The sequence below is a fragment of the Rhincodon typus genome, chromosome 9 (genome assembly GCF_021869965.1).
Source record: "Rhincodon typus isolate 14 chromosome 9, sRhiTyp1.1, whole genome shotgun sequence".
NCBI classification, from domain to species: Eukaryota; Metazoa; Chordata; class Chondrichthyes; order Orectolobiformes; family Rhincodontidae; genus Rhincodon; species Rhincodon typus.
Window position 1 is genome coordinate 50,873,082 of NC_063340.1, and position 27,535 is coordinate 50,900,616.

Sequence of the window (27,535 nt, forward strand, 5' to 3'; positions counted from 1 at the left end):
CGTAGATGGCCTACAGCACAGCACACAGGGAAGTTGAAACGAGGTGCAGACTTCCGAAAACGTTGATTGAATGGGTAGGAAAGACAACTAGAGCAGAGTTTTAGGCACAAATCAGTACCAAGTTAACATCATACATCTGTTTACGCATTTAAATACATATATAGAATCATAAAACATGCAGAAGTACAGGAGTACAGCTTTCCAGAATATAAATTTCTCTAGTACATTTTAAAGATGTGGTAAAGATAAAGCTGACACACTACAACAACATCCCTCTGGTACAAAGGTATAATTCAAGTATTACTTAGGTGGCTTTCAGCGTAATTGTGGATGGAGAAGTTCATAATAGAAAAATTACAGAGATACAAGATGCACGATTCAGTTGTTTTCCAACAATTGATCATGTTGACTTGATTAAGCATTGGTTAAGAAGATAAAATGATCAAAAAGGCAAAAGACTTGACTTAAGGACACAGTGATGTTTTAAACTAGTTTCGTAACTTAAAATATGCAGCAAACCTCTAAGTGTGTATATGAATATTACACTGGAATTACCTTTTGTAAAAGTTTCATAGCCCTATAGTTTCTTGCATCTCTTTAGGTGCTTCATTTGGGAAGGTAGTTAAACATTAGGAGGTGATATTACATACACTTAAGCAGATGCATACATTGTTCATGTGTGCCATCATGCCTTGTTAAAGATCAGTAGATATTTTCTAATCAACCTGTTCAGCGATGTTATTACACACCTCTGGGGCAGATGGGACTTGAACCCAGGCCTCCTGGCCCAGAGATAGGGACACTACCTCCACACCACAAGAGCTCCTCTATGGAGTTGGTAACCTCAGAGAGATGAACTGTTACAAAGGAATAATGTTACAAAGTAGTTCAGAGATAGTAGGAACTGCCGATGCTGGAGAATCTGAGATAACAAGGTTTAGAGCTGGATGAACACAGCAGGCCAAGCAGCATCAGAGGAGCAAGAAAGCTGACGTTTTGGTCTGGACCATTTTTCAGAAACCTTTTCTGAAGAAGGGTCCAGACCCAAAACGTCAGCTTTCCTGCTCCTCTGATGCTGCTTGGCCTGCTGTGTTCATCCAGCTCTACACCTTGTTATCTCAATGTTACAAAGTAATCGGAATGCAAGGAAAAAAAAAATCAGTGTTATGACAATTACTTAATTAAAAATAGTTCTTCATTTTAGGAAAACAGTTTGTGGCACTGGTTTGTTGGACACTGGTATTGATAAACTTGATAAATTCTCTGAAACTTCTGAAAACATTTTTGCGCCCATAGTGAGTCTTGCATCTGATCAGGGCGCAACCTAGTTGATTGAGTTTGAGAGCCAGTCTATAACTGCAATTGAAAGGCTGCCTGTGGCACAGTGGTAGTTTCCCTACTTCTAAGCCAGGAGATCTGGATTCACATCCTGCCTGCTCCAGAGGTGTGTCAGAACATCTCTGAACAGGGGGATTTAAAAAGAAATATCTAAGTAGGCCTTATAATTAAAGTTGAAGTCGACCCTAAAATCTTAGAGAAGTACGCAGGCCAGTTTTGTGGGCAAGAACTGCAACATAAAATTTTTAATATATTTTATCAGTTAGTCAGTTTCTTGTCACACCGCACACAGTTATTTGAAACTGTGCATCACACTTCCACTCATATAACAGCTGACAACAATTGTGACATCAAACCCTAAGAAGATCAAATTTCAATCAAAACTCAAATTTGATTCCAGCAGTAAATTCAAACTGTTTTAGAGAACAACTTAGGGTGAGTAAAACCTCATACTTCATGACTCTGAAAATAGTTTCACTTTATGTTCCAAAACATCCCATTACTGAAACACCAACCTCCAGGTTAACACTAGCTTGGGGTTTAGTTCAGTGTGTATCTTTTAATGGTAGGGGAATCTGGGGTTGTTCTCCTTGAAGCAAGGGACTGTGGCAGGGATCCAATGTGGATTTCACAAGCTTCAAAATCTCCCCTCCCCCTACCGCATCCCAAAACCAGCCCAGCTCATCCCTGCCTCCCTAACCTGTTCTTCCTCCCACCTATCCCCTCCTCCCACCTCAAGCCGCACTCCCATCTCCTACCTACTAACCTCATCCCGCCCCCTTGACCTGTCCGTCCTCCCTAGACTGACCTATCTCCTCCCTACCTCCCCACCTACTCTCACCTTTACTGGCTCCATCCCTGCCTCTTTGACCTGTCTGTTTCCTCTCCACCCATCTTCTCCTCTCTCCATCTTCTATCCGCCTCCCCCTCTCTCCCTATTTATTTCAGAACCCCCTTCCCCTCCCCCATTTCTGATGAAGGGTCTCGGCCCGAAACGTCAGCCTTCCTGCTCCTATGATGCTGCTTGGCCTGCTGTGTTCATCCAGCTCTACACCTCGTTATCTCAGATTCTCCAGCATCTGCAGTTCCTACTATCCAAGATTTTGGTTGTTCAGGTAAGGAAGACAAGAAAAGTTGTATCTATTAGCTGGTCACACAAGAACTGGGGGATGCAGATTTAAGGTTTAAGATAGCAGATATAAGGGATGCAAGGAAGGAATTTTTTTTTAAATACAACGAGTGGTAATGACCTGGAGCGTGCAGTCTACAAGTGTGGTGGAAACAGACATGATCAATGATTTCAAAAGAAAATTGGACAGGCTTTAAGAAAATAAAATTACAGGGCTACAGGAATGAGGGTTAGGGGTAGGGTGGTGGAACGGGACAAACAGGATTCCTCACAGAGAGCCAGAACAGACCAAATAGCCTCCTCCAAAGAACAAAAGTGCTGTAATGATGTTCTAGGCTGGAGTATTAGCTTATCAAAGGCAAGAACAGAGGCATGGAATTTCACATCACCAGGTCAGATTACCTCTTCACACCATCGGACAGGATATCGGTTCCCACCACCACCACCCCTCAGGCCATTTTCCAAGCAGCAAACAGCCAATTGAGCCTGCTTAAGGGCCTATTAAGGTCCACTGTTAGATGCAGATTGTGATTTCCAGTTGCCTCCAACATTATGACAGCTCAAAATACCCCGCCGGAGGCAGAATCAGGCGTAGCTTCCTTGAAGCCAACTCTTTAGGTTTCTGAGTACCTCCCTCCCTGCCTACCTGAGTCCAACAGCAACAGCAGCCCAACCTATGGACAAAATTTCTTCCCAAAACAGTAGTGGATTGACTACAAAGGCTTTTTTTAAATTTTATATTTTAACAAGTTAGGAAGAGTGCACTTGCATTTGGAGGACACGATCCCTTACATCTCTGCCACAATATCCAGTTGCTGCTTTAAAGCTGGAGGACCTCTTATTGGCTCTTCAGTTTTGTGAGCCTACCTGACCACCATCCTGAATTGAAGTGAGTCCATCCTCTGGCCATTAACTGGCCAGGTCAGCAACTGTTTCCTCCATGGAATTAGCTTCTAAACTATATTTAAGCTCAATAACAGGCAGTAACCTGAAACGAACAGAAAAACTTTGCCCATGGCAAAGGTTTTCTTCCTTTGTTGGTAATTTTCTTTAGCAACAGATATTCCTTCCTTAAGCTGGGGCAGGGATAATGTATGAATTAGTTAATATTTACAGGTGTCATACTTTTATCAATTCTGAAACTGCTAGGCCATGATATTTTTAAGTCATATGGTCAGTGTCACTACAAGGCATGACAATCATTCATAACATGGAGTTTGCTCAAAATACTGCAAAAGTAGCTCACTACATGACAACATTGGTGCCTGAAACAGCTACTTCAACTGATGGCAGTCTCTTCCCAGCCATGTTAACTTGTTTCACCCTTCGCAGTTAACTTTACTTGTAATACAACAAGAAATGAACTGATCTCTCATCAAATCATGACTCTTAAAATATAATTTCTGTTAAACATTAAAATCTTTCCAGACGTGACTGAAATTTAACCTGGTGAAATTGGTAATGAGGAGATACGCTAATTTACAACCTTCATTTTTTTTAGACAGTTCACCATTTATAAAGAGACTGACACATACTTCAGATAACATAAGTTAACATGGTCAAGTTTAAGATTTGAAGTGATTGATGACAAATCACCTAGAACGCCCTTAAGAAGAATTGAGGTCAAGAATTCGAGCAATGCTGGACATAAGTTCTGCTAAAACAAACATGCAAATATTCTTGAATTTTCTTACAAGTTTGATAAAGTGCATTCATCCTCAGAACACAATGTATTTTCCATTGCATATGCCTAAATAGAAAGCAAGATCAAGGATTACCCAGCAAAAGAACTTGGAAATATAGAAATAGAAGGCAATTCAGACTTCTGTTTTATTTCAGGCATCGAGGCTCCCTTACCATTCTATAACATGCCTGACCTTCTCCTCAATGCCACTTCTCCACACCCCTTAATACCATATCATTAGTCCAGACCATAAAACATAGGAGGAGAAGGAGGCCATTTGACCAAGTCTGCTCAAACATTCAGCAAGATCATGACTGATCTGATAATCCTCAACTCCATTTTCTTGCTTTATTCCCATCGCCCTTGATTCCCTTACTCATTATATATCTCTTTCAATTTTGAATATACTTAACAATCCAGTCTCAACAGCCCTTTACAATAAAGAATTCCGCAGATTCAGATTCACTATCCTCAAAAATCTTCCTTGTCTCTATATTAAATGGGTGACCCCTTCCCTGAGATGAAGCCCTTTGGTCCTAACCACTCACACAACAGAAACAACCTTTCCACATTTATCATTTCAAGCCCTGCACCAATCTTACGATTTCAATAAGGTTTCTCTCATTCTTCTAAACTCCAATGCATAAAAGCCCAAGACTCAACCTCTTCTCTAAGACAATCCCTGCATATATAGGATTAACCTAGTAAACACTCTCTGCACCGCCTCCAATGCCAGTATATCTTTCCTTGGGTATGAGGACTGAGAATGTTCGAGCTCTTCTAGGTGTGGCTTGACTAGTACCCTGTATAGTTTGAGCTACACTTGTGTATTTTTATACACCATACCCTTTTCAATATTGGCCAACAGTCCATTTGTTTTCCCCATAACCAGATGAACCTGTGTTTCATCAACTTACTGATTTCTTTCTTGAACATTCTAAATGATTGAACTTCCATAGCCTGCTGTGAGATAGAATTTAAAACATTCACCATCCTTTGAACGAAGAAATTCGTCACCTCAGTTTCAAATATCCCTGGTTCTAAAATTATCAACCGGGGGAACATCCGTTCTTTATCCATCCCCTCGTACCCTGTAAGAATTTTATATGATTCAATGGGATCACTTCACATTCTACAAATTCTAGAGAAAGGCAACTTTACAAACCACAAGAGCTTTAAAAACAAGCAGCAAAAAGAAAAAAAGCTGATTTCATTTGAAGCTTTGCTGTTTAGACAGTATATGATACAGATGGCAAATTGCACTTGTGTCCCACTTTTAGCTCCAAAGTATTTTCCAGAAGTGGATCATTTGACTGCAGATCCCTAACTTGAAATTATATTTTACACTTGAAAACAGAAAGATTATTTCAAATGGAAGTGCTGGAGGTTAATGCAATGCTTAATCACTCCATAGTCCAACAACTATTGTCATCAAGTTGAACCTTCTTATCCTCTCCCCATGTCTTCAAAATGGAGTCAAGAGGAGAGGGATTAAATACCTCAAATACTAATATATTGAGTTGGGATTAAACATCCTTTATAACAATGAACCTGTTTGCTCATATTGATCATCTGAGATATCAGAGTTTTTGTTCTGAGAATAAACTTGGCCTGCTCAAGTTTTTAATGTGCTTAGATTAAATATTGTGGCAAAATGCCACAAGGGCAGGGTAATGACATCAAACTCACTATGGTTACAGTAACCTAGCAACAACACATCAGTTAGGGACCAGATAGTACTTGGGAGCAAAAACAAATAATTAATAAAATAGGCAGCATGGGTCAGCAAAGATTAAATGCCCACAACAACACAAGGTCTGCCTGGTCCAGTGCTCCAACAAAAGCAAACTACTGCAGATGTGAAATACAAGTGCTGGAGAAGCTCAACAGCATATCTGAAGAGAGAAGTAGAGTTAGCATTTCAACTTTGATACGCCTCTTCTTTATAATGGAACGGGACTGAAAAATCTATGTGACATGTAGGAGATGGTGGTCACCAGTGTGATCCTGCCTAACTCGAAGAACTTTAGCTCTGAAGTTTGATGTGCTGGAGTCTGAGCTTCAAACACAGTGGTGTATTATGTTCCTTGGACATTTACTTCCAAGAGCCAATAACACCCATGAGAGTGGATATTTCAGATCTCGTTCATGATCAAGAACAGAGGTACAATGAACAGTGAGATGTGTAGGGGACTACAAGGCAGCGATAGAGGAGGCTTAGAGCTTGCAACTATACAACAAATTCCAAGTTTCTTGCAATTTGTGTAGCCAAGTGCAAGAAGTGCAGGAAGGATAGGCAAGATGACCATGGTGCTCCATTACGGATCTCACCATTACCAAGCTCTCTCATCTCTTCTCCATAACATTAACCTTTTACACTGGCCCCCTTCAATCTTATTCATTTCCACCTAAATATGAACAAAAACTCCCCATTCCTAGTTCTCCCCATCACAATTTGTCAGCTTTTCACATTCTTGATCCTGATCAACTACCTGTACTATCCTGCAGCAGTGCCCACAATCATTCTCTTAATCAGTTTCCAATATGAATATACTTGGTGCACACAGTCATCACAGACTATCAGATTTTGCCCAACCATAAACACTGTGGGCATCTGTCAATAACCAAACCTTCTGCGTCTCCTTGCCACAAGTAACTTGCGTTTGCTCATCAATCTTCATCTTCCAACAGCAAGATGACATCAAGAATTTTAATAACTCATAAATCCACGTTTTGATTGCAAAGCATTAACTAAACTACACATCATAGTACTATCGTTTTGCTTCTAATATTAATGTGAAGTCAGTACACATTTCTGACTTACAAAATATATAACTTGCACCTCTTCAGGTGCCAAAATAAAGGGAGTGAAACTGCTCCCTATATTACTTACTAATAATATACCTGGATAGCCATCTATCATCCAGAATTTTACCCAAGGTTTTTCAGGTTAAAGAATTTCAGGGCATTTGAGAAAATACTCACCAAAGATCAATGCACTCTGGAAGCCTATTTCAGAAAACAGATGTTAACTGAACACTGCCAAGGTTGTTCCAGCTTTCCACTTGAAGAAGGCAGAAGGCATTGAAGAAGTTGACTTTTCGACACAGAATTAACAAGACTAGGTATACAGCCGCCTGCCAAACTGACGTAAAAGGCTACAAGGCCCTTTCCTCGGGGCTTTTAACTTACACCAAGGGTAACACTAAACTGTGAGATACCATATATACCAGGATTCTTGATGAGATGAACAATAATGATTTACTAGCTCCATCTCTAAATAAACCATACTTTTGTATTTGGTTACTTATTCTAAATAATCAGACAGCACAGATTAAGTAATGTTTCATAACAAAATAATCATCTTTGAAGTGACATTTTGTATAGCAAACAGGAAAGTCCTTCCAACAGGCAGAAAGCCAACCAACAGATACATGCTGACTGACAGAAACCTGAAGATTCTCATTCAGCAGCAGCAGATATTTAAAAAGAAAGATTTTAAAATGCAGACTTCCCTGTCTAATTCTCTTCCTTACATGAGAATTGATGTACCTTTGCCATGTAGATTCAATGGTTTAAGAATGTGGCTTATCACCACCTTCGTAAGCGCAATTGCAGATGGGCAATGATTGCCATTGAAACTCACATGCCATGAATGAATAATAACTTCATTGTAATCAATATGCTTTAAAAAAGCTAATCTTCTATTCAACATAAAATGGTGTCTACAAGTCATATCATTATGCAATCATCTTGTCCTCCAACTATAGAGCTACAAATAAAATTTCACAAATCATAGTTCAAAGAATTAAATAAAAACAAACATGAAAAAGACACAAACTGGATTTTACTATATGCATAAACATGAGGAAAAAAAAAGACAAGAACACTTGAAAAAACTAGCCACCATATCATGTAATGACACACATACAAGAAATCAAACACAGCTTTCAGATGTTGTAGGGCAGGGCAAAACACAGATGATGTCAACTAAGCATGGCATGGTGGCTCAGTGGTTAGCAATGCTGCCTCACAATGCCAGGGACCCGAGTTCCATTCCATCTTCGGGCAACTGACTGTGTAGAGTTTGCACATTCTCCCTGTGGATTTCTTTCGGGTGCTCCACTTTACCCCCCACAGTCCAAAGGTGTACAGGGTAGGTGAACACACCATGCTAAATTGCCCATAGTGTCGAGGGATGTGCAGGGTAGGTAGATTCGCCGTGGGAAATGCAGGGTTTTAGGGATTGCATTGAGGGGTGGGTCTGGATGGGATGCTCTTCCAAGGGTCAGTGTGGACACTATGGGCCGAATGGTCTGCTTACACATTGTAGAGATTCTATGATTCTAGGGTTGCAGACATAAAAATAACTATCCGGTTGTTTTTTTTTAAATTTAAGGAACAAAATTCTGCACAATGATGAAACATCAACAAAAAATAACTTTCTTCCAAAATGCTTCCAAATATCATATCAGGCCCTCCAAAAAGGAGTGGCACATTATTACAGGAAAAACCGTATCTCTTCTTGAAACTTCCAAACAAAACATTTCCCCAACTGTGGTCTCATGCAGAAATCAACAGAAGTGACATTCAGAGCCCATAGGAGCCCAAATAAGGTAATGAGCAGCCAAACAAATGAATTGGACTGCAGAACCCAATTCCTAAATATACACAACAAGGCACCAAGCAGTTCTCCCTCAAAATACTGCATGGTGGATTCATGATCTGAGTTGTCTGGACATGAAATACACGAAGAGACATTACCAAAAAAACCTAGCATTGAGTCCATGCACATGCTGGCCAGAAAAAAATACCAAGAACTGCTATGCCAACTGAAGGAGGAACTTTAAATAAGCAGCAGTTTAGCCATTCACTGAGGCTTGAGTATCTTTGAGATTGTTGTTGAGGGTAAATGGCTTGAACCTTCATTTCTGATATCTGGTCCTGTCATGAAACAGCACAGCCAACCCACACTCAGCCCTATTATTACATGACATGGGTGGCTTTCAGCACAGCCTACCAATTCTCTCCCAACTCAGCATCAATTATTCAGTTTCTGTTGTCCTAGCTGATTATCAATAATCCCTTTGTCTGCCTTCCTCTCATCTGTCTCTGGGATTCATCTCCACTGATCCACTCACCTCTTCTCCCACCCCACCAATCTCGTCTTCAGCACGAATACCACATATTCCTATCCACTATCAATTCTGATGAAAAGTTACGTGACTTAAAACGTTGTTTGCTTTCTCCCCACAAATGCTGCCAGAATTGCTGAGATTCACAAGCAATTTCTGTTTTTGTTTCAGACCTCCAGTGTCCACGGTTCTTTGTCTTATCAGTTATAAGGATGTATACTCCATGCTGCTTCTGATTTTGAATCGGAAGTAAATTAACAGCGATGGAAGTCATTGAGCATTTGTACAGTGCAACCAGTCAGGCCCAAGGCACCAGAGTTGGTTCAGCTGTACGGGGGGGTCACAGCATAGAGTAGAAGAGCAATGCTGATGACAGATCTGGCAGTTAGGGTAACAGGTAAGCATTTCTCTGACCACAACTAAAAATTCAATGTAATACATTGACACCCTGATGGTAGAGTGAAGCATATAAATGAGTGGCTGCAAACATCCCTAAGAGGGTAGACAACTAGCAGTGATGATCCACAGTGATACCAGCAGCATGGGTCAGGTGGAAGTGAAATGGTCCTGAAGTCAGAATTTAGGGAGCTTGGTAGGATATTAGTCAACAGAAATTTTAAAACAAAATCGCCATCTCTGAATTATTTCTGGTGCCACTTGCAAGTGAATTTTGAGACAAAAGGATAAAGCTGATGAATGCACAGCTGCAAAGGTGGTACAGTATGGTGGGCTTCCTGGCACTAGCTCTGGGACCTGTGCAGGCCAGACTGGTCACATGTAAATAAAGCTGTCTCTAATTTCCTTGTGGGTGATTTGCTAGTAATATTTGGGAGGGTTTAAACTAAATTGGCAAGGATGTGGGAACTAGAAGACAATATTAAAGAGGAGTATCAAAGTGTACAGTCTACCTGGGGAGATATACAGCGTTAGAACAAGAAATACTCAGCCATGAAGTAGGTTCCAGTCAGGGCAAAAGTAGTGATCTAAATTAGCTTGACTATGTATACATTTGACTTTGACTTTATTGTCACGTCTACTGAAATACAGTGAAAACCTTTGTCTACAAACGGTACAGGCAGATCACAGCAAGCGAAGGAAGTACAGATCAAAAAGACTTTGAGGCATACAGGTTACATTATTTGAGGCTGAAGTCCATTCAACAGTCTGGTAAAGGCCGGAGAGAAGCTGTTCCTGAACCTGCTTGCACGTGTGTTCAGGCTTCTGTATCTTCTGCCTGACAGAAGAGGTAGTAGGAGGTTATTACCAAGGTGCGATGGGTCTTTCATGATGTTGGCTGCCATTCTGCAGCAGTGAGCCATGTAATTGGAGTTCATGGATGGAAGGTTGGCTTCTGTGATGGTCTGGGCTGTGCACACCATCCTTCTGTAGTTTCTTCCGGTGCTGGGAAGAACAGTTGTCACACCAGGCCATTATGCACCCAGACAGTATGCTTTCATTGGTGCATCCATACAAGTTGGTGAGGGACCTTATAGACATGCCAAATCACATGAGCTGCCTAAGGAAGAAGAGGCATTGTTGTGCCTTCTGGACTGTCGCATTCACATGGGAAGTCCAGGACAGGTCGTCAGTAGTCGTCACTCCAAGGACCTCTACGCTCTTCTCTCTCTCAGCCTCCATTCCATCGCTGTGAATGGGGGTGTGTTCTTCTTTTTTACTAAAGTCGATGATCAGTTCCTTAGTTTTGCCAACATTGAAACACAGATTGTTTTCATTGCACCACATCATCAAGCCCTCTATCTCCCTTCTGTATTTTGACTCGTCGTTAGATGTCCGTCCCACAGTGGTAGCGTCATGAGCAAACTTGTAGATGGCGTTCGTTTGGAATTTGGCAACACAGTCATACATGTACAGGGAGTACAGTAGAGGTCTGAGGACGCATCCTTGGGGGGGCTCCAGTGTTGAGTGTTATTGTGGAGGAGGTGCAGTTACCTATCGTCACTAATTGCAGCCTCCAGGTAAGAAGGCTGAGGATCCAGTTGCAGAGGGCAGAGCCGAGACCAAGGTCACGTAGTTTGGAGATCAGTTTGGAGGGGTTAATGGTGTTGAAGGCAGAGATGCAGTCAAAGCGCAGGAGTCTGACATAAATGTCTTTGTTGTCCTGTCATTCCAGGAATGAGTGCAGGCACAGGAATATGGCATTCTCTGTGGACCTGTCATGTCGGTAGGCAAACTGCCGGGGATTGAGGCAGGTTAGGAAACTGGAATTGATGTGGGCCATGACCAGTCTCTCGAAGCACTTCATGATTACCGAAGTGTGAGTTAGTGAGCGGTAATCATTAAGGCACACTGCCCGTGTTTTCTTGGGTACAGCGACGACGGTGGTCTTCTTGAAGCAGGTGGGGACTTCGGCTTGTAGGAGGGAGAGTTTGAAGATGTCAGTGAATACCTCTGCCAATTGGTCTGCACAGGATCTGAGTGATCGGCCAGGGACACCGTCCGGATCCATTGCTTTCCTTGGGTTGACTCTCAGGAAGACTGGTCTGACTTCTGAAGCAGTGACAGAGGGAACAGGTCGGTCTGGGGCTGTTGGGCAGGCATCGCCACACTGGGGCTATTCTGCTGAAGCCAAGCATAGAAAGCACTGAGCAGGTCAGGGAGGGATGTGTCATTGTCCGCTATCTTACACTGTTTCATTTTGCATTCCATTATGTCTTTTAGGCTTTGCCATAGGCGGCAGGAGTCTGTTTGATAGGTTTGGGTCTCTAATTTGGTCTGGAACGGCCTCTTGGCCTCCCTGACGGCTTTGTGGAGGTCATATCTGGATTTTATGTATTGGCCTAAGTCATCCAACTTCAAAGCTGCACTTCTGCTCTTCAGTAGGGAGTGGATTTCCTGGTTCGTCCAAGGTTTGCAGTTGGGGAACGCTCGGATTGACTTCTTTAATACACAATCCTCCAAGCATTTGCTACTGAAGTCAGTGATGGTGGTGGTAGGTTTTCTGCTGAACACTGTAAACGCAGGAGTGTGTTCCATGAGATTTCTGAAGAAGGGTCGAGGCCCGAAACGTCAGCTTTCCTGCTCCTCTGATGCTGCTTGGCCTGCTGTGTTCATCCAGCTCTACACCTTGTTACCTCAGATCCTCCAGCATCTGCAGTTCCTACTATCTCTGTTCCATGAGATTATTGAGTTGCAGACCAATATAGCTACATGGAAGTATACTACAGTGGCTGGAATGGAGATCTAGTTCATATAAGGATAGGATCAGATATTAAATTTTCGTGTATGTGAGGTATTCAAGAAAGATCAGAAAATAGACAGACAGGATTATCAGAATGAATGAGGAGAACACTGTAGCACTAGAAAGTGAGGATATCCAAAATCAGCCAAGGCCAGGATCTATTTTGTTGTAAATAAGGAACAAAAAGGTGCAATTACATTGCTTGGTATAGTTACAGACTACCAACTAAAAGGAAAGACCTAGCAGAAAAAAATGGCAAGATAATTACACAGAAGTGAAAGAATTACATACTTACAGTAGCAGACTTAAATTACACAAACATAAACTGGAATAGCAGTAATGGGCATAGACAGGAAGGAGTTCCTATAGTGTTTTCAGGAGAATTTCAGATCACAGTATGCTCACAGTCCAACTGGAAAGGAGGCACTGCTAGACCTGGTTCTCAGAAATTAGGTGATTAGGACAGTAGTGATCACTGTATGAATTATATCATGACGTTACATTGACTCTGGAAAAGTCAAGGGAAAATCCAGAGTAAAAATAATTAACAGGGAAAAGCTAACTTAATTAGGTAAAAAACACACCTGGTTCAGATAAATTGGAGTCAAAGCTGACAAAAAATAATGCATTGACCGATGGGCTGCTTTTAAAGGATAGTTTGAGCACACGTAAGGTACATTCCCAGGAAGGAGGAGCTAAAGACAAACAAATCTAGAGCTCCCTGGATGGCAAAAGAGAAAGTGATTCAGATGAATAAGGATAGGTATTCTTATGAATCAATGTCAGATTGATAATATGAGTATTAGGCTGATTATAGAAGGTTGACAGGAACTGTGGAGTAAAATCGGAGAAGGAAAAAGACAGCTTACAAAAAGGGCATCCAAAATCTTCTGTACGCATTAAGGTAGGAAAAGAGTGATAAAAGCATAAGCCAAACAGAGAGGCCTAGGGGTGAAGATGATAATTCCTTGAAAGTGAATTCACAGGTAGGCAAGATAGTGAAGGCAGCGTTCGGCATGCTTGCCTTCATCTGTCAGCACATTGAGTACAGGAGTCAGGACGTCATTTGGAGTACTGTTCTTGGAAGGATGTTCTTAAACTGGAAACGATGCAAAAAAGATTTACAAGGACGTTGCCAAGTCTATAAGGTTTGAGTTCTAAGGTGAGGCTGTATAGGCTGGGACATGTTTTCCCTGGAGTGTTGGTGGGTGAAGGGTGACCTTATAAAGATTTATAAAATCATAAGGGTCATAAATAAAGTGACTAGCAAATGTCTCTTCCAGAGGGTAAGGGAATCCAAAACTACAGGGCATATGTTTAAGGCAAGAGTGGAAAGATTTAAGGGGGACCTGAGGGGTAACTTTTTCCCACACAGAAGGTGGTGCATATCTGGAAGGTGCTGCCAGATAAAGTGGTAGAGGCAGGTACAATTACAACATTTAAAATACATTTGGACAGGTACATGGATAGGAAAGGTTTAGAGGGATATGGGCCAAACACAGGCAAATGAAACTACTTCAGTTCAGGAAAGCTGGTTGGCATGGACGAGTTCGATTGAAGGGCCCGTTTCCATGCTGTATGACAATGACCTAATTAGACTAATTAAGAACTAAAAAGGATACTTACACATGCAGCTTGTGAGAGGAATTAAACAGATTTGAAATATACTTGGCACTTGTCTTTCACAAGGAAGAACCTGCTGTATAGGTTACAGAGGCCAAGGAGGTAGTTGAGATGCTTCAGGCGTTCAAAGCTGATAATGTACCCAATACCTCTGCCTTTCTGTACTTAATATTGACAAGACACTAGGACTGGATGCAATGCATCTAACAATATGGAGAGAAGTGAGAGTGGAAATTGTGGCATTATTAGCCATGATTTTCCAGTCTTTCGTAAACTCACTGGGGAGGTTGTGTGTCATCGGATTAGAGAATTGCAAATATTGCAATCTTTTCGGAATAAGAGTGTAAATAGAAGTCAAGCAATCACAGGCTACACAATTTAACCTCAGTGATGGGATACAAGGCTCAAAATAGAAAAGTGCATGTTCATAGCCTTAAGCTCCCAAATGCCCTGGAAAACACCATCATGGGTGCAACCAAGGCTGTGGGGGAGATGGAGATGACAGCAAAAGGGGTGGGAAGAGAGGAAGCTGCAAGGGAGAGCGGGGAGTAGCACAATTCTACCTTAAGACTGCAAATGTTCAGGAGTTAGACTATGACAAAAAAAATGCAGTGGACGCCACTGTCATGAAGAGCGTGTTTCTCAATTTACATTGAGATTGAGATCTGAGATGCAATTTAAAGGGTAATAATCTTGGTTAAAATCTTCCAGCTTTGCCCATAGGCAATGCAAATGCATTCACTTGATCTCATTAGTCTGCAGGTGTGTTTAGGATGCTGGTTGTGTGTGTGTAGAGGTAGGTGCCCATTTCTTAGAAAAAATAATTTGTTGTTAACTTACATTTGTGGACTTGTGTCAAATAAAATGCTGTGGTGTCCAAGAAATTAATGCATTCCATGTGTTTTGTGGTTTTAGGTCAAATGAGCAGTTGATAATTGTTGAAGTTATTGACACACATTAATGAACACTTTGTGAACTGGCCCATTGTTTGTCTGCCTGATCAAAGGCTGCATAAAATGTAGCAAAACTGTGCTCATTAGATTTAACCTGCACTGTTTTGGAACCCATTGATTTTACAATTAACTAACTTAAATACTCTTAATCCCATTCATTCTACAATAGTATGTTATCATTACTTAGCTGTGATAACAAGTAGATAATTCTTTAACATCACTAAAACTAAATCAGAATTTTTAGAAATGTTTCTATTGCCTGTTATGATTAGCTCACTTGAGCAGAAAATGAAATCTATCTATAGACCCTCTACTGCAGGTTTGTCCAGCAGGGAGCCTGCAAGCCAGAATGTGGGCCACTGAAAGGTCCTGAGCAGCATACCAGGCCAATGCTTGACATAATTTTTAGTATGTTTTGCATGGAGCTCACCAGTGAATCCATCAAAGCAAATGCAACAGAGAAAGAGTCTTAGATTGGAACAGCAGCAAGCAGAGGATTGAATCTTCTTTTAAACTGAGCCAGTGGTCTGACGCCATAGCAATGAGCGAGTGGAAGGTTTCAATGATACATTGGCTTGACTAGGAGAATGAGAGTTGGGTTGTGCATGCGTGTGCACGCACTGCCTCGGGGGTGGTGGGGTAGAGTACAGCACACTGAGTAAGCAGTCAGGCAATGGTTGGTTGGGGGGGGGGGGGGGGGGGGGGGGGTGGCGACAGGTTGACAGTTGACTGTGGACAAGGGTGAGAGAGTCAAGTTGTCAGCGGTGATTAGCTTCAGGCCATTGATCAGGGGTGGTCACGCAGTGAGTGAGTGTCAGTCTTGGGAGAATGAATGAAATGGGGCAGCACGGTAGCTCAGTGGTTAGCACTGCTGCCTCACAGCACCAGGGACCCGAGTTTGATTCCAGCCTCAGGCAACCATCTGTGTGGAGTTTGCACATTTTCCCCGTGTCTGCTGGGCTTTCTCTGGGTGTTCTGGTTTCCTCCCACAGTCCAAAGATGTGCAGGTTAGGTGGAATGGCTATGTTACACTGCCCATAATGTCGAGGTTGGGAAATGCAGGGAAAGGGTAGAGGGTGGATCTGGGTGGGATGTTTTTCAGAATATCAGTGTGACTTGATGGGCCAAATGGCCTGCTTCCAGGCTGTAGGGATTTTATGAAATTTCTTTTTCCAGAAACTGTTTTACTTCCCTGAATACTTTTAGACTGAACATCTTTTCACTATCATGTTTGAATTGCCTGCAGCATTGCCGGTTGGCAATTTGTTCAGGACCTTCCAGTTGGCTAATCAAATTCCAGGGACGTGCTCCCTTCATAACGATGGATCTCACTTCTCGAAGGTATTAATTAATAAACATCCCAAAGCTCGGAAGTGACTACAGTGGTGGGTGAGCAAGCTGGATTGGGCTGAACACATCTACACTATCCCACCTCCACCTCTATTCACATGTTGAGAGCATGTCCAGAAGTGAACCAAGGTCAGTATCAGTTAAACTCAACTCCTTGGCTCTCCAGGATTCCTCTCGCTTTCTACTGAAAAGGAGTTTGCTTCTGAAACAAAAAAGGGAAGAAATAGTCTTTATTGGTTAGCTCTGCAACTTGGCACTTGGAAATAGCCATTTTTATTCAATACTCATTTAAATATCAACTTACTTTCCTCCTGACATGTTTACTGGCATGACAAGGCTCATCTTTCTGATATTTGTTGATGGGCCACAGAAGAGAAGAAACTGAACTCAAAGAGGAAAGTGAAGGTGATTGCCCTCAACATCAAGACAGCGTTTGACTCAGTGTGGTATCAACAAGCCCTAACAAAACTGGAGTAAATGGGAGCCAGGAGGAGAAGAAACTTCCACTGGCTGCAGTCATGCCTGGTACAAAGGAAGATGAGTGTGATTATGAGGTCAGTCATTTCAGCCACAGAACATCTTTGCAGGCGTTCCTCAAGGTACATATTTTCTAATCTATCTGTGCAGAGATGCACCTATGGAGCATGTGGAACTTGAACCCAGCCTCCTGGCTTAAAGGTAGGTGCCTAAGAGACCCCTAGTTCCTCAGGGTAGTGTCCTAGGCCCAAACATCTTCAGTTGTTTCATCAATGACCTTCCCGCTATCATAAAGTTCTGAAGCAGGAATGTACACTGATGATTGCACAATGTTCAACACCACTTTGACTTCTCAGATACTTAAGCAGTCCATGTCCAATTGCAGGAAGGCCTGGACAAATTCAGGTTTAGGCTCCTAAGCAGCAAGTAACATTCATACCATACAAGCACCAGGCAATGACCATCTCCAACAAGACAATTTAACCATGGCCCTGATACTCAGTAACATTACTATTGCCGAATTCACTCCCACTACCAATATCCTGCAATTTATCATTGCCCACAAACTAAACTGGGCCAGCCACATAAATACTATGGCTGTAAGAGCAGATCAGAGGCTGAGAATTCTGGACTTTCCAAATCCTGTCCACCATCTACAAGACGCAAGTCAGGAGTGTGATGCAGTATTTTTCACTTGTCTGAAACAGGTCCAGTTCCAACAACACACAAGATGCTTAACACCATATAGAACAAAGCAATCCACTTGATTGGCACATTATTTAACATCTTCAACATTCACTCCTTTCACCAGATTCAGTAACAACAGTGTGTACCATCTGCAGAATACTCTGCAACAACTCACAAACATTCCTGAGACAACACCTTCTAAATGTGTAACCTCAAGGATAGGGTCAGCAGATGCATGGGATCACTACAAACTGCAAGTAACCCTTTATGCCACACACCATCCTGACCTGAAACTGTAATTGCTGACTATAATTGCTCAAGGCAGCAGCTCACCAGAATCTTCTCAAGGGCAATTAGGGACAAACAACAAAGGCTATCCTAACCAGTGATGCCCACGTTCTGTGGATGACTTTGAAAAAAATCCTCTTGAAAATTCTACCACAGCATCCATCATTCCCTTTAATACACTTGAACTACGTTATGTATTAATCAAGACAAATACAGAAAGAACAAATTCCGACAGCCATTGGATGTTTTGCAGCAAAACCATTAAGGGTAGTGCTGGATTAGATCTCCAAAACCTGCACAATAGCAATAGCGAATTATATTGGTCTCTTCCATCAAAATCCATTTAAATCCTCCCTTACGAACAATCCAAGAAAACTGCATAATCCTCTGAAAACTGATAATTCTCATTACACTTGTAAAAACATCTGAACACAAGTCAATTTAGAAGTTAATAATTTTGTGCCGCTAAGAGTCAACCAGCTAATGAGGACTTGGAGAACTCTGTAGACTCTGAAAAACTGCAGTCTAAAATTTTACCATTTTTGCCAAAGATGTAAAGTTGACAAAACTAATTGTGTATTATGGACTATTCCCAGCATTTTGAACTTCTTTTGCAGCAAAAACGATGGTTACTGTAAATAAATTAAATTGCTTCTCTGCTAACAGTTGCTATGTCATGCATGGTTCAGGACTATAAAATTAACCCACAACTACTTGGACTGGTGATCACACAGCCTGCCCACTACATTAGGGTTAAAGTTAACAGTAAATTTTAAAAAATTTAGTAAGATATTAGTAAGATGTACACAGAAACCGTGAAACATTGCAAGCTGTTAGTAAATTGCGACAGAATTCTGACAGTTGCAGATCCTTTTAGATTATATTTGTTTTCAGAATATTTTACCATATCCAATTGCTAATTAATTAAAATTGTTTTATAGCGCAGCAGATTTGACTTCATTAGGTCTCAAAAACTTTACATTCCTGGCTGGTATGTAAATAGAATTTCAAACGGAATTGTCCAACCTCCATTTATGTGCATTGCTTAAGCAGCACTGGAAGCAAACCCAATTTTTTTTTTACAATTTGACACAGGGAAAATCACTCATCCACAACTCACCATGTTAGTTCATTGTAGGTGTATGAAAGTTTTAAACCAGAAAATCTATATGAAAGTCCTTCTTCAGAAAACCCGAAGCGTCAGCTTTCCTGCTCCTCTGATGCTGCCTGGCCTGCTGTGTTCCTCCTGCTCCACACCTTTTTATCTCAGACTCCAGCATCAGCAGTTCCTACTACCTTTAAATGAAAGCCCTTGAAGTTCACTTTGAAGGAAAACAATTTGGTCTTCCCTTGCATCAGTTTTTTCATTTTCCTTCTGACCAGACTGCTATACAAAGGCCAACAAAGGGCTCTGTAGGGTTAATTTCTAAAGTAGAAGCTTTTGATCAAGAACATGTGGTCTAACTTGTTTACACGATTCCAAAAAGGTGAAGGTTTCATGATTTTATTGCTTTGATAGAAACACCAAGTTTTATAAACTGACTAGAACATTTTGCTGGTTTTACTCACACTTTGTTAATCTCACTTCCTCATAAAGTGACTCGTCTTCAGTTTAAATAATAAGACTGTCATTGTAAATTTTCTTACTGAAAACACAGTCAGAATTTCTCTGCAGTCCTATTCCACTGCTATGAAGGGTGGCTGCACAAAAGACGAAATTTCTGATGGGTAATTTCAGACTATCACAGAATGATTGTCAAACATAGCACAGGAAACAGCCAATCAGCCTCAAGAACAACAGCCTGTCAAATTCTCACCAGCTCTCTGCAATGGCACCACAAATAGTCCCACTCCCCTGCATCACCCATGACCCTGTACAATGAATTTGCCTCCACTAGCTTCTCAGAAATTTGAAATCCTAAGCAATCCATGCAAAAAAAAACTTTTCTACCTTTGCTGCTTCTACAAATCATCTTAAATCAGCATTTTCAATTTTTTGACTACTTCGCCAAATAAAAGTTCTCCTGTCAATTTTGTCTCAATTCCTTCAAACAATTTGTCTTAAATACTTGCTGACTTTCCACAACTAATTCCTCCTTATCCAAGTGACTATTAACTTTGTCTAAGTTTCTCTTTTATAAAAGTTTTCACATCTCCAAGGTTAAATCGATCAGCCCATGTTCCTGCGTTTTATCCTTACACCCTTTTATCAAAAGAGGTGAAAAATGTGCAATTCGCCAGTAAGGAGGATTACAATATTATGACCAGTACTTCCACAATTTCCGTCCACACTTCCTTCAGCTTCCTCAGGAGCATCTCAATTGGTCCTGTTGGGTTATTATATTTATTTGCTATTACTTTTCTAATACCTCTGCTATTAAGTCTCAGCCTGTGCAAATGTCAATCACCACCTCCTTCACTAGAATTTTGGCAGCATCTTCCTTGATAAACACAGAGGCAAAGTATTTTTATCAGTACTTAGCCATGTCTTCTGTCCCCAGTCAGCCTAACACTCCTATAAAAAGATTTGTTTCCCCTTTATGTTAAGTGGTAGTTTCTTCCTAATCTCTCTTCACCTCATTTACTTCTTTACTCACTACCTATCTGAACCTCAGTCAACTGGTCCTCATTTGTATTGTCAACCTGACATCTGTCACAGGCTCCTTTTTCCTGCATCACCTTATTCTCAAATCTTTTTCATCATCCAGTTGGGCTCTGGCTTTGTTGGCTCACCTCTACCCCACATGTACCTCTACTCTACTTCAATGTTCTCATTTATGATAGCAATACTTTTTTTAAAAATTGTTTCACCTGCCAATCCTTTGTTCCCATTTACTCAACAGTGGTCGGTTATCACTGCATTGAATTTAGCCCTTCTCCAATTATGTATTTTTACTCTAAATTGTTCCTTGTTTTTTTTTCATAGCTAATTCAAATGTTACAATAGTATAATTATTGTTTCCTAAATATCCCCCTATTAACAATTAAACCACTTCATTGCCTCATTCTCTAGAACCAGATCCCAAGATCTTGGTCAGAAAGAGACTGATGCTGAAATTTCTCCTCAACATTCTTCAGAAACAGATTCCCCTCGCTGTTCTGCACATTAATTACTCAAATTGAAACTGGAACATCAAAAAGTCCTCCATGATTGTTATTCCATCAGTCTTCCATGTTTATAATTTCCCTGCAAACTTTCTCCACTAGACCTTCCCCAGTAGCTAATGGCCAATGGAATGCATGCAGTAATTCAATGACACTTCTATTATTTCTTAATCCTAGAAGTGCCCAACTTTCATCCTGATTGCGTCAGGACATCCTGTCTCTCAAACATTAATATTCTATTTAATGATTATTAAGAAGCCTCTGCTTTTATTTCCTCAGTATACCAGGGGCATCTGGTGCAAACCACCACCCAGTTGCATCATGCCTTTGGGAGGGTGGGTTGGAGGGGGTGAGAACAGCAGCAGGGGAACGACACAAATATAACATTCATTCTTCTGTCCATTGGAATTTAACAATATAAAAAAGGGTACAGACACTGCTGAACACGATTCAGCTCTAAAGTACAAGCCTACCAACTAACTCAACGCAACCTGGATCCTTATGTTGTCACCACAGCCAAAGAATTCCCAACTACAGGAGTTTATGCTCAATTTCTCTACTTTTCAGCGCCTGCCTCAACAGCAAAACCAGATGGATGATTAATCACTGTTATCCCAGATCATTTCCTGCATATACTCAAGGTCTTCTTTCAGCTCATACCTAACAAGAAATTCTCTACGGAAACTAACTCTGTTCAACAAAAGAAAACATAACTTTTTGAAGCTAAAAACGTTTTTACAAAACTACAATTATTTTCCTCTCTGATACAGAGTCCAGTAGGCTACTGGAAATTTAGATGAAAAAGGCATATGATTGAGTTTAGGGGGAAAAAAAAGAGGGAAGAGACAGGAAGGTGGTGCACAGGTGGGGCAGGGGCAGGGGCGGACTGTGGGTGAGAGCCAGCATGGGTTGGGAGGCAAGCCAGATGCCAGAGGATATGGATCATGGATGGATATGCATTACAGGATGATTGGAACGTGCAGGGATTGAAGACAACGGAGAGACAAGTGCAACAGGAGTACACAGGTCAGCACAACCACACTCTGCAGAGTAGGAAATGAGGTTCAGCATGAACAACTCATCATGGGAGTTAGGGGACTGGATGTAACGGGACAGCCGGAGACAAGGAGACAAAGAGCATTGGTTCAAGGAGTTTGCAGGATCAAGGGTGAGTGAGCCGCCTGGACAAGCAAATTGTAATGAATGAAAAAAAGAATCTGGGCAGGGAGATGGGAAAACGCGTGCAACAGGAGATGATGGGGCTGGTGCTGGCGCTGACAGCAATGGATGCGGAGGGGAAAGGGAATGGGATACCTTGTGGGGAGATTGGATGGCAAATGCACTAGAGATGGGAGTGGGCGCAGGTTGGGTGTACATGTAAGAGAGTTATTTGGAAGGGAAAGGGCTATAAATGGGAAGGGGGTGCAGATGCAAGGATTGTACAAACCTAGTATCATGTGTACACAGGGCCTGTAAGAGATGGGGAAGAGCACATATACAAGGGACTTGGGAGGCAAGAACTGGGAAAGTGGAGGTTTGACAAGCATGCACGTTTGCTGGGATGAAAAAGCACCATGATCACAAGAGACAGACAGACAGCCAGAGAGGGCAAGAGAGAGGGAGAGAGACAGACAGACAGCCAGCCAGCCAGAGAAGACAGAGAGAGACAGAGCCATGCAGGTGTCAATGACTACAAGCACAAGTAACAGCAAGCCAGAGAGGAAATACAGGGAAAAGAAAAGAAAATTTCTATCAGATTTGGACAACAACTGCTGCATTCACAAAAATCAGAAATACCTCCTAATATGAAGTTGGAGTCTTGGATTCCTTAGCTCAATTACCAACTTTTCCAAAAACAAAATCACCAATGGATATTGAAAATTAAACTAATATAATGTTCCACAATGACAACCAAAATAATATACTGATTTAAAGAAAACAATAAATCTGTGGAATGCTTCCAGCAGTTTGAACGCTGTACAGCAACAAAAAAAAATTGCATTGATTTAGTATTCTGTCTTCCGTACATCCAAAATCACTTCAAAATCAATGACAAATCTCTAGGCTAGAACAAGGTCATATATTACTTCAATTATTTAGCCTAAATAATTTAAGGAATGTAATGAGAGAGAGAATTTTTTTTCAACTTTTCGCTATTAACACTTCGACTGGGGAGAAGTTTAAGAACTACTGCTAAGTGTTGCTACCAGGAGTAGCAATCCCAGCTCCACACTACAAGTACAGGAGAATCTTTAAAGCAACTGAATAATCTTGAAGACTACTATTTGATAAAAGAACACTGATTAACAAAAATACTATCATTGCATAATAAGGTAACACTTCTAAACTTCAGAAGCTTAAACACAACACAAGTCTGTTACTGAATTAAATAACGCACAGGGCATTACAAAGCAAAGGGAACTGTATTGAAAACAATTTTAACTGGAGGGAAACACAAATAGTCTAAGACCTTTAGGCTGTTTCACCATATTAAGGACAATTTTATTAATTAGAATTCTGTATGCCAATGATTCAGTGATAGTTGATAGCATGCATAATACCAATGTGGAATAATACTGTGTGAAACAGTCACATAAGTTACTAAGAGTGTACAATTAGATTGCCAAGAATTTTGTCACTCATATTCCATGACCACTATACAAATGTATTGTGGTAACTGTGGATACTGCACATATATTCGGACCATATTATTAGTTACTCAAGATGTTTTAAATGTAAAATTCAGATGAATATATTTATAGTATTTAGGCATCAAAATTATTTCAATACCAACATAAAAACAGCAAATCATAATACATTTTAAACTTCAAATGGGAATAGGAGTCATTTGAAATTACTAGTACTTACACAATGCCGTTGAAATAATAAATATCTCATATCACAGAGCAGAAACCAATGCTAAGCAACGACAGAAGAGCTCTGGAACTGACTATTAACGAGGTTGAAGAGATCAGCGTTGAGGCTTTTGAATGTGGGAAATTAAGTTTAGGAAGAGTTCAAGGAAGAAAATTCCTCAAAACTGGTGAGTGCTCTGCTGCACCACAATGGATAGGAGTGGTGAAGAAGGTGAAAGCATGTAGTACAGGCTGTATCAGAACACCAACATACATTCGTATAGAATCTTGAACATTCTGAAACATTTCCAGAAGACCATCGTAAGACAAAAATCTGACACTGAGTCACATAAGGTAGCATTATTTCAGATGACAAAAAGCTTGGTCAAAAAGGTAGTTATTAAGTCAATTCTTAAAGTATGGAAAGTTAGTAGAGGTATAGGACCAAAGATGACAGACCAAGAGAGTTAAGATAGAAAAGTCAAGCAGATTAATATGATGAATGTTTTATCAGAATGTTGCTGTCAGCAATTTCAATGCAAATACATAAGAAAAGGAAATATTGTGGGACCATTCAATCATAGGAAATCAAAAATGACGAGTGAAAGCTCACCCATACAAAGTTAATGAATACACGACGCTGAAACATACAACCTGCTTTACTTGAAATTACAACAAGGAAATATGAAGTAATTTCTACCACATTGTCAATTAGAACAGCAATCAAAGATCAAATATTTTTATCCTACTAGTACCATACAAGTACAGAGGAAATAGCGCTTAGGTTGTCCAAACTTGTAGATTTAAATTGCACTTTTGAAAACTTTAAATGGTTTCCCACTCCCACCCATTGAAACCAAGTAGAATGTACTGTCCATGCTTTGCAAGTAAATCTCCAACTTCATGATTGACAATTTAAGCAAAATAGGTACAGATCAGTCTCCTACAGTGACAACAGCATCAAATATGATAACGAATTTTATAAAACTAAATGAAAATCAAGAAAGTAATAATGCACTATAGTGAGTTTTTAAATTCCGCTACACTGAGCTTTCACCTGTGTAGTGAAACTATGCTGCTTCCAATTACTCAAAACATCTGGTACACATCAAATGACTCAACATACCGAATAGAATGAGAAGCAACAAACTAAAAACAATTCATCAATTCTACCATACGTGTATTTGAATATCAGAGACAGTGTCATGATAGCTCACCATAAATTGAAACCCCAGTACCTTATTGTGGTTCTTCAGATATACATTTGAATATTAAGAATATAAAAGTTAACGAATTTGATGTTGAAGACTGCTAGACTAAGTTTATTTCAAAGAAGCCAAATGTTTCAAATCACTGGATCTTCACAGGTGAACTAACACTAAATCGACACCTTTACTATAAAAAGCAAGCTTAAAATTACCAGAAACAGAAGTGAGAGAAATTAGAGAAATCATTGAATTTCAATACCTCAGTAAGAATAAGAAATACATTTCCTGAACTTCAATACTGCTGTGGACTAGATGTGTGAAGGATTACAATACCGGATTGAAGTGTTGGAGTGAAGAGTTATGAACGATAATACTTCAGGGCATCAAGTCGCAAAAATCAATATTTTTCAGAGCAAATTCTGAACCTTGGTATCAGTCAAATTGATTGGGAGCGAAATTTATTGAACATGGAGGCCAAATTTGTGAATGGCAAAATCACTTTTGAACTGTTTTAATCTTATAGAAGTTGAATTAACATATTCATCCTTGTGCTATTAGTTTGACATAATGCAAAGTAATCTGAATTTCATGCTTCCGAAAGATAAATTTTGATGAGCAAGTAGGGGATTGGGCATTATTTCTAAATAATAAAAGATTTACAGATAAATAGGGTGCAACAGTTTTGTATTGATGGGTACATGATTAAATTGTTACCAGCGAATGGGAATAAGATTGAAGAGTGCGGTATGTACATGTGTGAATATGCGATGTCTAAACTTCAATACTTTCACGGATGAACGAAGGTGGTATCTGAAATTTGATGGCCGATGTTTTTGTTGGTCTCTCAATTCGCTGCTGTTCAGAATCGGACACTTGGATCGGTGACCTCTGGACCTCTTAACCTCACTTTTCAGATGAATACGGATGCAGCATGATACTTCGATGTGTGACTACAGAAGGGCTCTATACCTTGACGTTTTGATGGGGGAATAGGGGCAATCTTTGAACCCAGATACTTGAACAGATAAGTGATTTCTAAAGCTCAGTATTTTGACGTGTCAGTTGGGGGGCGGAGGGAAGAGGAGAACGAGAGGGATATCGCCAGAACTCGGTGTTTTTGATGCATGGCAGGTGGTGAGCGGGAGTATCTGAAGCTCTATATTGAGGAGCACGGGGCATTTTTTGAACCTTGGTATTTCAATGCGTGAACATTGGGTAAATTCCATCCCGAATATTTTAATGCGTGAATGGAGCTGGTGACGGGAACTGGACATTTTGATGGATGCCGGTGGGAAAGACTGATTTCTGCATGGTTAAACCAACAAGGATAACCCAGGGATCTAGGTACCTTTGAGAGGTGGAAGAAGCAGGATCTCGACCGGGCTGCTCCGACTCCTGAACTGCGACGATCCCTGCGACCTCTTCTGCCTGGCCGCTTTCCGCACGGATTTCCTGGTGAAACCATCTACTTTTTCCGCCGCTGTCACCACTGCCGCCGCTGCCGACATCTTCTTGAAAACACACTGGCGATCACACCGGCAGAAAAATTAGCGGCAGCGAGCGATGAGCTGCGTGTTTGTGAATTCGATCCAATATAGGATTTAAAGTAACCGTCAGGGAAAGGGATGGGGGAATTGAAGAGCGTGGGGGTGAAATTATACGTTTTTTTAATAAGTGAAGTCGATGATAGGGTGAATGAAGTTAGTGTTGGCGGCAAGGGCCGGAGCTCTGTCCTCTAGCCCCCTCGAGGCCTGCTCAGCAGCGCTGCCGCCACCTCCCCTGCCTCCCCACTCCCCGGGGAGTGGCTGTTGGTCGTTCCCCCCTCCTCCTCGGAGCCTGAGCTAATACGTTGTCAAACCCCGCAACCTGCCGCTGTTGCCTTCACTCGCCGCCGTTCTCGGTGCGTCCATCAACAGACGGGCCAACAGGCGCCACCCGCAACAACGACGACGATGATAATTTTTTTCCAATAGGCTGAAACCGTTCAAGGTTGATCGTGGCTTTAAATTTAAAAACACGGACGTTTTTTTTTAAAAAAAAAGGGGACCACCAACTGTCGCCACCTCCCTCACGCTCTCCAAAACACATCAATTGAGTTGGGACTCAACTAATACTGTTGAGCGGAAATGTCGGGGTGTTGTTTTTGATTGGCGTGCCGCTGACCAATCATAAAGCGGAAAACGACACGGCCTCAAATACTTTGCCGGTGTCGTTGACGTCATCGGACCAATCAAAGTGCCTCAGGGGCGGGCCGAACCGCAAACTACCATGTTCAGTTGACGGAGGCCATATTGCTTCTAGGGCAGGTGATAAGGAAGGCTGACGTGATTGGCTGTTCGCGTGTGACCGTGTTGTGTTGTTATGGGTATGTGAAGGTATTTGTGTTTTAGGAGGAAACGTATTTCTCCCCTTTCAACTTTAAATATAATGTTTTGACATTATTCCGTCTGTTAAATTTTTAATCGCTAAAGTATTTTGCACCATATTTATGAACAGCATCGTTA

The 27,535-nt window shown here is 41.1% G+C and overlaps 1 protein-coding gene across 1 annotated transcript in view; it reads right to left on the reverse strand.

The window, feature by feature from the left end:
- The window catches only part of LOC125484063 (serine/threonine-protein phosphatase 2A 56 kDa regulatory subunit alpha isoform-like), a 75,143-nt gene extending 47,957 nt beyond the window's left edge, over positions 1-27,186 (reverse strand). The window contains exon 1 of the mRNA XM_048601320.1: positions 26,380-27,186. Coding sequence (XP_048457277.1) covers positions 26,380-26,539 — 160 coding nt within the window. The 5' untranslated portion in view covers positions 26,540-27,186. The remainder of the gene's footprint in view (positions 1-26,379) is intronic.
- Between the last annotated feature and the right edge of the window lie 349 nt (positions 27,187-27,535).